At 43.0% G+C, this 11138-nt stretch overlaps 1 protein-coding gene across 1 annotated transcript in view; it reads right to left on the reverse strand.

The window, feature by feature from the left end:
- LOXHD1 (lipoxygenase homology domains 1) overlaps positions 1 to 11138 on the reverse strand; it is a 211359-nt gene that overhangs the window by 17847 nt on the left and 182374 nt on the right. Inside the window, exons 34-36 of the mRNA XM_006835145.1 lie at positions 10018 to 10135; positions 9358 to 9532; positions 4696 to 4881 (exon numbers count right to left, since the gene is read on the reverse strand). Coding sequence (XP_006835208.1) covers positions 4696 to 4881; positions 9358 to 9532; positions 10018 to 10135 — 479 coding nt within the window. The remainder of the gene's footprint in view (positions 1 to 4695; positions 4882 to 9357; positions 9533 to 10017; positions 10136 to 11138) is intronic.

Here is an 11138-nt window from a genome sequence, read left to right on the forward strand (position 1 = left end):
TATTTGTTCAGGAATCCCCATCTCTTTTGCTGAAGACACTTAGACAAATTATATTGATCCTCACAAATTTCCATGTAAGGGCAACAAAATGTAGCTTGAAAAAATTTAAACTAAATTATTTTTTTTTTAATTGGTCATGTTGTTGTTAAGTGCTATCAAGTTGATTCCTACTTATAGTGACCCTGTGTGGTAACTCATGATGTCATAATCCCCCCACCTGGAACTGCCTCCCAGAATCCTTGGTGGTGGTGGTGTGCTGTGGAGTCGATTCCGATTCATAGCAACCCTGTACAGTGTTTCCGAGGTTGTAAATCTTTATGGGAGCAGAAAGCCTCATCTTTCTCCCGAGAAACAGCTGGTAGTTTCAAACTGCTGACCTTGAGGGTAGCAGCCTGATTCGTAACCACTACGCTACTAGAGCTTCTACAGAATTCTTAGTCATGTTTAATATCAATCTTAATCACAGAGTAATATGTGGTAAAGAGTTGTAAACTGCTTAAATGTAACATTTCTTAGATTATATGAATACTGACAACAGAAGTGTTTTATAGAAGGATAAACTTTTAAAACACTGAATTACAACACAATTCATTACATTATTAGTAACTGAGTCAAAGCCTTTTATGATATTTCTCCTTTTCCTTTCATTACTTCTTCATTCTCAAAAAAGTTATACATGTAGGTCAACAAATATTACTTACCATAATATTGTAACTAAAACACCTGGAATTTGACAAAATCAGCAGCAACAAAATCAGCAACACGTACTTGTAGCATATGCAGGTGAAAATGTGATTCAAAGCATCATTGTAACCAAGTAATAATAGCTCTGACCAAAACCCATGAGAAGCTTCAAAAAGTAAATTAGCATAGTTTTATCCTTGTAGGTATATTGGTACGTGTAAGCTGGGTTTACAAAAAATGTTTTTGTAAGCCTCCCAAAAATGTTTTGTGAAATACAGGGGTGTTTTAATTAAAAAATAATAAATTTCTGCTGAAACATTGCACAAAATTATCATAGACATTTTGGTGTCTCTCCCTCTCTCGGTGTCACTCGAAGAGGTCCATGACCCTGGGGGCATGATGCCACTGTTTCTGTCCCTCTCCTGTCTGGACTCAATGAGGACACAGGAAGTTCCATCAATTTCCCTGTTGAGCCTCAAATCTTGGTTCTACTTTCATATCCACCGAAGTCTATTTGGTGTCCTGGTGTGGCATTGTTCAAGCTCACCAGCCACTCTTCAGAAACCCTATACAGGGTTGCTATGGGTCAAAACCGACTTGACAGCACTTAACAACAACAAAATCTATTTGGAGGGAAGACGGCTTACTTCTCTACCTGAAAGGGGTAGAGTAGGATAGATCATCAATGACCAAGGAATTCTTAAAGGCCAAGTGCATTGTGGAACCAAGGTAATCAGGTTGTTGTTGTTGTTATGTGCCATAGAGTCATTTCTGACTCATAGTGACCCAGCATGTCTTTACAGGAGCAGAAAGCCTCCTCTTTTTCCTGGAAGAGTGACTGGTATATTCAAACTACTGACCTTGCAGCTAGCAGCCCAACTTGCAACCTATATACCCTACCAGAGCTCTTTAGGTAATCATGTTGAGTAGGTTCTGACTCATAGCAACCTTGTATATGATTTTTTCTGAGGTGCGGCTGGAGAGTTTGAACTTCCAACCTTGCAGTTCAGTAGTTATCCTATAGTGCCACATCAGAACTCTTGAACTATTTCAAGGGGATATTAAATGCTTTTAAAAATCAGATGTTTAAATCACAGTAGTAGCAACAAGTGCTTAGAGCTGTCCATGGTGCTGACTCACCTCCCTTCCTTTCAGGGTTTTCACTGAAATGAGATCGGTGTCAGATTTTTAAATAGTAGAAAAATGCAGCAAGAAAACTGAGAAGGTAGAGATACATACAAAATCAGTGTCTGAAAACGAGGGCAGGCAGTAACCCGATATGTCAAATCTCTCTAGTTAGATCTGTGGTGACATCCACTAGATAGTCCAAACCAACACTGCAATTGACTGAGGGACTGAGTGTTATGGGCAGAGGTCATCCTGATCTTGTAAAGTGTGATGGGCAGAAGACAATCTTAATTATTATGATTATCTTTATTATTAAAGCAGACTCTTGACTTACCAGCCAACCTGCTATACTTGTCCTTAGAAAATCTTCCTTGGGCAGGAGAAAAGAATCACTAAGGAACCCCTTCTATCCCCTCATAATAACCCTGACAGTAAGCATATGGACAGAGATAGAAAAGGCTCACCCTTATCTCCTCAGCATTTTTTTAACCTTCTGGAGACACTGAATTAGGGGTACACAATGGTTACTAGCAGGGTGGTTGGTGGGCATACAGCATGGAATACCAGAACAGGTATCTGAGCTAACATCAGAATACTTAGACTGAGTCCCTTTCTGTGTGGGCCTGAAAAAGCGTTCAACCTCTTTGGGCCTCACAGTTTTTTGGTAATAAACAAGTGGGAATTAGGGGTGGTAATAAAGTGCTTTCCTTTAATAATTTACAAGTTGTTTTAAGGGTTAAATTAAATATCTTTAATACCTGGCAGAGTGCCAGGTGCATACAGTGTTGGAAATGGAGGAGGACTGTGCTAGTACTGTATGCCTTGAAGACTAGATATTTTATCTGTGCCTAATCTGAGAGCACAGTGGTTTGTAGGATAGACTATGAACCACAGAGTTGGCAGTTCAAGTCTACTCACCATTCCATGGAAGAAAGATGAGGCTTTCTGCTCCAGCAAATATTTACAACTACAGAAACTCTATACAGGGTCACTATGAATCAGAACCAACTTGACAGCACTTAACAAGAGCAACCACAATCTGAGTTTATACAGTGTTATGGAAAGTTTCATTGCTTAACTTATGCTAAAGCAAAATAGTCTAAATGATATGTATGGTTAATTGTTTTTATAAACAACCACCCCCTTTGCCAGGAGACTAGAAGAACTGGATGGTGCCTGGCTACCGTTACTGAATGTTTTGATTAAAGAATCCATAGAAGAAACATCATCAAAAGAAGGAGGTGGATGCAGAACAGAATTTCGAATTCTCATAGACTTTAGACTTCTTGGAGCCCTGAGATAATCTTTAAACCTTAAACCAAAAGTATCCACTGAGATCTTCTTAAAAGCAAACCATTGTTGTTGTTGTGTGTTGTCTAGTTGGTTCTGACTCATAGTGACCCTATGTAGGGTTTCTAAGGCTTTAAATCTTTGTGGGAGCAGACAGTCTCATCTTTCTTCCACAGGGTGGCTGGTGGGCTCAAACCACTGACCTTGTGGTTTGCAGTCCAGTTCTTAGCTCAATAGTTTAACTTAATTAGTCAAGAATGTCTTTCTTGAGCATTATGCTCTTTATGGAGATGGAGGCCTGGTGTGGTGCTGTAGGATAAGTACTGAACTACTACTAATTACATGTCAGTGGTTCAACCTCACCAGCCACTCCTTGGAAACCCTATACAGGCTGCTATGAGTTGGAACTTACTCAATGGCACTTAGCAACAACAGGAACTCTGTACGGGATCCAATGGATAACTGCAACTGGAAGGACTAGACTTGAGAGAAATGTAATCTAACCTTTTGTGTTGCAGTGAGTTTATGTTAATGGGAAAGGAGCAGTTCAGACAAAGAGGGTGACATGAGTTGTATAACGTGAAGAATGTAATCAATTCCACTAAATTGTACATGTAGGAACCATTGAGTCAATATATGTTTACCTATGTATATGTTGAACAGCAGCAAAAAAAAAATATTATTTTTTAAAAAGCAAAATGGTTTAATTTCTTCAGGAAGACAGCTTGCCAAGTTATGTTTCATCAGCCACCCCAACACATAAGTCTTCAAGGGGAAAATTCAACATTTAGGACAGCTCTGGGTCACAGGTGAGGAGGCTCAGAAAAGACTGAAGCAGACCTGGCGCTGGTGGCTTTACCACAGGCAGCTTTAATGCAAGATAGGAGCGATGAATGAAGCTGTATAGATTCAGACAGCAGTATGAATTAGAGAAGTGAACTTTAGTATTTAACAATTCCATTCTAATTACATATACTAGAATGTCAAGGGCCAAAGTCAGAAAATAAATAAATAAATAAAGTGGCAGGATGATCTGAAGACAGAAAAAATATAACCCAAGAAATGTTGAGAGCATGAACTTCATCACAATTGCAGATGTGATAAAATCTTCCTTTAAGTACTTGAAAGTTAAAAATATATTGCTTGCTTGGCTTCTATACACTTTATAGTTTATATTTATAAATGAATTTGACAAATTTTAGGCTTACTATTATAAATAAAAGGGGCACTATAGTCGGAACCAACTCAATGACACTTAACCACCACAACAACATTATAAATTGACAAGTATATCACTCTTTATAGAAAACCCATGGGAAGTGACTCTGGTAGCAAAACTTTCTTTTTCTGAAGTTTCATGCATGAACTAAGTAGAATGAGTCTTCTACATCACAAGAATCACCCCGTGGAAACTAGGAAGAAATGAACTTCATCACTAAACATGCCCAGAAATATTGACTCTCTTAACTAATGGAAGCATCACAACAGTGACATTCACCCACTTTCAGTTGCCTGTCCCCTAGGGTAGGTAGAATCAGCATGCTGTCAGGGCTCTGGGTGGCCATGAGTGGGTCTGACCTTGAGGGGGGCTACCTTTGTTGTCGTGCCAAATCCTCAGCTTGCAGAGGTGGCCCAGGCTCAACATGTCAGAGAAGTTGAACGTGTCTGTGTTGTTCCGCTCGAACTTGTTCCAATTGGCAGACTGTTTCAGGGCCAGGGTCCCACTGTCCCCATTCTCTCCAAAAATGATGATGAAGACGTTAGCATCAGTGCCCGCTCCTGAGGGGAGGCACAAGATATGGGTACAGATACCAAGTTTTGCAATGCACAGCCCTCTAGCTTTGCCCCTGTACTAGGAGTACAACCAACCCAAACCAAACTCTTGGACAAGAGTCTCTCCCTCACTAGCCTTGGTGGTCTTGTGTATAGAATGAGTGAGCTGGAAAACCTTCTCTGTATGGAACCTACTGACTCTAACAGTCTTTGCTGCTTTGATCCTGGTCCAGGTTAGAAAGAAACCCACCACTGCCAATGAGTCAATTCTGACTTATAGCAACACAACGGGACAAAGAAGAACTGTCCTGTAGTTTCCAAGCTGTGATCTTTACAGAAGCAGACTGGCACACTTTGTTCTCCCACAGAGCTGCTGACTGATGGCTTCAAACCATTGACCTTGTGATCAACAATGAGCACTTAAATACTGAACTACCAGGGCTCACCAGAGGTGTACAGGGCAGAATTCAGAGTCAATGAAGCCAGGAGTGAGATCGGAAAGGGCAGGCAATTGCCCTGAGTTATTGGGCCTCCTATTTTATCCTTCACCTTATTTTTTCTGCCTTGTAAATGATGTTGGCCTAACACAAGTCATAATTAGCAAATATGAATGGCTTAGTGCAAAACTCTTCTGCAACTAAGGAAAGCATGTTCAACCTTTAAAGACATACTGTGTTGAAGAACAAAGTAGGCATCTTACTTCCAGATCTCAAAATTTACTACACAGATATGAGAGTCAAAACAGCCTGGTGCTAGAGAATTCAGAAGTAAATCCATTCACCTATGTTCAGTTGATCTTTGACAAATGGTCATCAGGTATTGTTGTTGTGTGCTGTTGAGTCAGTTGTGACTCAGAGCAATCTTGTACAGGGTTTCTGAGATTGCAAATTTTTATGGGATCAGAAAGTTTCATCTTTCTCCTGTGGAGCAGCTGGTGGGCTCTAATTGCTGACTTTTTGGTTAGTAGCCCAGTGCATAACCCACCATGCCACCAGCTGCCTCTTGTGCAGGTACAGTCCTTGCTCCCTAAATCTACCTCTGGCTGACACCTTACACTAGAATGTCATATCATTTACTTAAGCCAAACAAAAATATTAATGCTTGCTGGTGCTGTTGAATAAGCACTGGACCGCAAGGTTGGTTTGAATGTCAAGGTGGGCAGTTCAAAGTCACCAGCTGCCCCTGGGAAACTCTATGAGTCGGACCCAAACTGACGGCATTTAACAACAGCAAATATTTTTGGAAAAGGTGACCTTGTAAAGCTCTTGTGAAACACAGCCTGCTGTTATCAATAAGCTTATCATTTATCTGCTGAGAGTATTTTGAAGGGGTGGCCCAACTTGAAAACACAGACACTTGGAACTTTAAACAAAAGGGATGAAGGCTCCATTATGAGGGGTAGGGAAGAAGGAAGGTGCTCAAAGCAAACGTTTCCAACTTCACTGACCCATCACTTATGCCTTAGATCCTACCATGAGAGCTTTATTTCATTGGTTAAATGCTTCTCTGCTGAAAATACAAGCTACATCCGAGTAGTTCTAACAAATTAATGCCTCACCAACTAGTAGCCAGTTGGTGCTGAACTGTCTGCAACTCATGGCAAACCTATGTGTGTCAGAGAAGAACTGTGTTCCATAGTGTTTTCAATGACTGTTTTTTGTTGTTGTTTAAGAAGTCAGTCACCAAGCATTGTTTCCCAAGATGCCTATGGGAGGACTAGAACTTACACAATTTCTGTTAGTAGTCAAACATGCTAAGCATTTGTACTGCTCAGGAATTCCAGTGCTCACTAGCCATTTATGATCAGTGTGGATGAGTTGGTTAGATTCCTTGTAGCAGCTCCTGGGAAGTATGCTGACACGGGAAGGGTGGACAGAGACAGTTTCTCCATGGCAGGACAGTAGTATGCATCCGTGCTGGTCCCAGCCTCCCACATGCTGGTACTTTTGCTTGGAAGGCTCTTCCTATGTGCCTTTCTGCCCATATAGCTCCTGTTAATCTTTCCAGACTTGGTCTGGCACCACCTTGAGTAAGAACACCCCAAATTATTTTAGGGCTCTTGTCACGAGATGGTGGGTCTGCTAAGGCCTTGAGGCCAAAACTCCACTGTGAATCAAAAGGAACTTCTGCATGAAGAATTCAGCCTGTCATTCTGTCCCTCTCCACTGTCCCCTGGGAAAACTACTGGGTACACAACTTCAGGGAAGAAGCTGATTTTTTTTTTTTTTTCTTAATTAAGGGTTTTGTTTAATAATACACCCTGCTTTGGGTACTTGAGTAAAACAAATGCTTACTCAAGACAAACCTTAGAATGACTCATGTCTTTCCTATGGCCACAAAAGGAGGATCTCATGGTTGTTTTAATGCCAGTTGCTTCCAGTTTTGCAACCATTTACCTGAATATCAACCAATCACTGAATTTTTACTCAAGTTCCTTGTATTTTCTTTTAAAACCACTTAAACTGTCTCTTACTGGGATCAATTGGTTCAGAATCCTCTGGATCTGGTGATTCCCAATTCACAAATTGCCTTTTTACTTTTAAAACCAAGAAGAGGTTATCACATTAAAGGAAGCACTATTTGATGATTACCAGGGGTGAGAGGGAAAGAGAGGGTAAATTACTGGTTAGAGGGCAAGACACATGTTAACTTGGGTGAAGGCGAAGACAAAATACAATAGGAAGGATGTCAGCAAAAATAAAGGAAGACACTGGGAGGAGGAGTTCAAGAGTTAAAGGCAACAGAGATCAATACTGTTAGATACACAATCATGTAATAATGGATAGACATGCAGACTCAACAGGTGTGGGGGGGAGTGAGGTTCTACCCCAGAGTATATATGTAGGGTTGACAGAAGATTGACATGTGTACATGGACATTTACCTCTGCTGCAGATACACTCATGAATGTGGTGGAACACACAGGAGACAAAGTTATAAAACAGTGCAGCATGTTAATGCGCTGGACTGCAAGGTTGGCTTAAACCACAAGATCGGTGGTTCAAGCTCACCAGCCACTCTTTGGAACCCCTATACAGGGGTTGCTATGAGTCGGAACCAACTTGACTGATGGGACTTAACAACAACAACGAGACACAACCAAGCACGTTGAGGGAATGAGTCAAGGGACCTAAGAGCCCAGGACCCTGGTCTCAGAGGACACCAAGGTCAATTGGCATAACATAGTTCACAAAGACTATGTTCTACGTCCTACTTTGGTGAGTAGCACCCAGGGTCTTTAGTAAGTATCCATCTAAGATGCAACTATTGCTCTCTCCCTGTTGGTAGGAAAGACAAGTGAAGAAACTCAAAGATGAAAGGAAACAATTAGTCCAATGGACTAATGGACCATGGGGACATCAATCTCTATGACCTTGAAAGCAGAAGAACTAGACAGTGCTCAGCTATCATTGCCAACTGCTCTGAAAGAGATCACATTTGAAGGTCTTGGATAGAGTGGGAGAAAATGTAGAACAAAACTCAAAATCATAAAAACCACCATGCTTACTGGTCAGATAGAAACTAGTGGAACCCCTGAGACTATGGTTGTCAGTCACCCTTAATATCTGGAACTGAATCCACTCTCATGGCTCAGTTGTCAGCCAAACATCAGACAGGTCTATAAGAAGCACATTAACACTAGGGAGGTAGGCACTCCTTAGAAAAATCAACCATTTGAGATCAAAAGGGCAGCATTTATCCAAGAACAAAGTTCAGAAGCATTAGAAAAGAAGGAAGAATGGAAACTGAAAACAAAGGAGGAAGGTAGGATAAGTGATATTACATTATGGAGGATTGTAATCAATGAAGCGAAACAGAATGTGTATGAATTGTTGAATGGAAAACTGATCTGCTCTGTAAACCTTCATCCAATTCACAATTAAAAGTTTCGTTGTTTTTTAATAAAAAGCTTTTTACTTTTAATTTCAACTAGACCCTGCCATCTTTGCTTTTTGAAAGTCTCCTCTGAGAAGATATCTATGACCCTCACCCCTGGTCTCCAGCTAGGTAAGTAAGGCCTACTCATTTGGTGCCCTAACCCACTGTGCCAACCTCAGTTAGACCCAGCACTGAGAGTGCTCTACTACCATGTCAGACCTTGCGGGCTTGGGGTTACATCTGTATCTTAAGACTCAGGGCCAAGGCTGGACCATAGCAGATGGTTGACAAACCATGGCTAAGGGCAACCGATATGCACGGGCACCTGGGTGAGATACAGAGACCAGAGGAGCTGGAGGGCTTTCGAGTCAGGCTGCATCTGCTCCTTGTCAGAAGTGCCAACCATGCTCTTCAGTAATGTTCTCCCCATGGCTCTGAGCACTGGTAAGAAATCCTTTGCCCAAATAGAAAGTGATACACTGCAGAGGAGACTTGGATTGACCAGCTTCTGGATGGTCCTCCAGAGAAAAACACCCTGACCAGAGCCCAGGACCAGTGCTAGAATATAAGGGTGGGGGCAAAGAGGTGGGGGGCCCAGACGCACCCAGAATGTTGCTGGTCTTCACTGTGACGGTGTAGGAAGTCCGCTCCATCATCTCCTCTCCATCAATGACGGCACATATCTCACACACGAGGGTCTTCTTGCCCTTCCGCTGGGACAGCCAGTCTCCGTAGTAGAACATTGTCAGGTCTCCCGTATTCATGTTCTTCAGGAGGATCTGGAGGGGAGAGGGCCCATGTGGGAAGGACTAGTGTCAGCCCCAGGACCTGGGCTCCCCAGCCAGGCTGCTGCTGGCCAGGCTCGGACCACTCCCCTGGAAAAGGGCTTAGGGTCAAGATGGACAAAGAGGCTGTCTCCTGAATGCATGGTCAGGGGCCCACAAAGCTCACTGGCCATCCTGCCTGAGGTTCCACCCAGTGCTCCCTCTGCCCCCGCTCTTGCCACTGCTTTTTGGATTTGCCCTGACTCACTTCCTCAAAGAAGCCCACCTGATGCTGTCTCCCTCAACCCAATGCAGATCATGCTGGATTCTTGAACAATTTTGATTGGACACAAATAACGCCAAGTTCTCTTTTTACTTCATGCCAAAGGACACATTGGATTACAGGCTGGATTTATGTTATCAGCCTTCTAGAAGACTCATCCTGACTCACCCCAGAGGAGCAGGGAGGAGGGGTAGGGAGAGGAGAGCCAAGCAATTACCTTTTCCAGGAACCACTCGGGCCGGCTACCCTGGCCATCGATTCGGATCCGCATCTTGGTGAAGGGGGCAATGTCTAGAATCTCCATGATGAAGGTGTCGTCCTGCTCTCGTTCAAACCTGGGGAGCAAAGAGGGGCATGAAGGAAGGAGTCTGGGCATGGGGAGAGGCTGGGCGTGAAGAGAGGCTGGGTGCAGGGAGAGGCTGGGCTGGGGCAGGGGCCAGAACTGGGATAGGAGCAAGTTTCCTCCCTTTGTCCCCAGGGACCCCTCAACAGCCTGGAGCACCCCAAAACACTGAGTTAAACACTGAGTTCTCTAGGAACTGAGAGCCACCATTCAGCTAGTGTTTTGGGAGGACCCAGCTCATCCCTGGGACTTGGCTTTCTTGTGGAATATGGAAAGGAGGACGCCAGCTCTGCAATCTCACAAAATTGTCGTGTGGACCAAGGAGATACGAAATCAACACACAATGTAAAAAGGATTCCCTACTCATATTTGCCAAGGTTGAGATGAGATTCTAGAGTGAGAGGGGCCTCCATGAATGGTGGGTATGTTGTGTCCTGCACCATTCTCGACAGTGCCATTCACAGTCTGCACAGGTGAGCACAATCATCCTGGACTGGGTCACGACACTACAGCTGTAAAGTGCAAGCTAACTAGGAAGTGCCATTGCTTTGACTGTTTTTCTACCAAATGGCCCCATCATCTCAGAGACACTTCATCTTTATTCCTGGCTGCTCTCTGCACAGTGCTGCCCGTACAATGCAGCCTTCAATGCTGACTGATTCCAGACAACGATGTTGACAAGTCCCTCGGGCTGGTGCAGGTGGCATGGGTAGACAGCTCCGCTTGCTAATCATTATGCTTCTTTGAATATGAGAGATTTTTTTATAAACAGAGGTCACAAATGCTGGGACTGCAAATGCTGCAAACTGAGAACTAACTTCCCCTAATGGAACCTTGGAAGGAGCTCTGGTGTCACTGTAGGATTACTAGCTGCAAGGTCAGCAGTTCTAACCCACCAGCTGCTCTGAGGGAGAAAGATGAGGCTGCTCCTGTTAAGATTTATAACCTATATAGGGTTGTTATCAGTGGGAATCAGCTTGACGCAGTGGGTTAAT

Source organism: Chrysochloris asiatica, unplaced genomic scaffold (genome assembly GCF_000296735.1).
Source record: "Chrysochloris asiatica unplaced genomic scaffold, ChrAsi1.0 scaffold00015, whole genome shotgun sequence".
NCBI classification, from domain to species: domain Eukaryota; kingdom Metazoa; phylum Chordata; class Mammalia; order Afrosoricida; family Chrysochloridae; genus Chrysochloris; species Chrysochloris asiatica.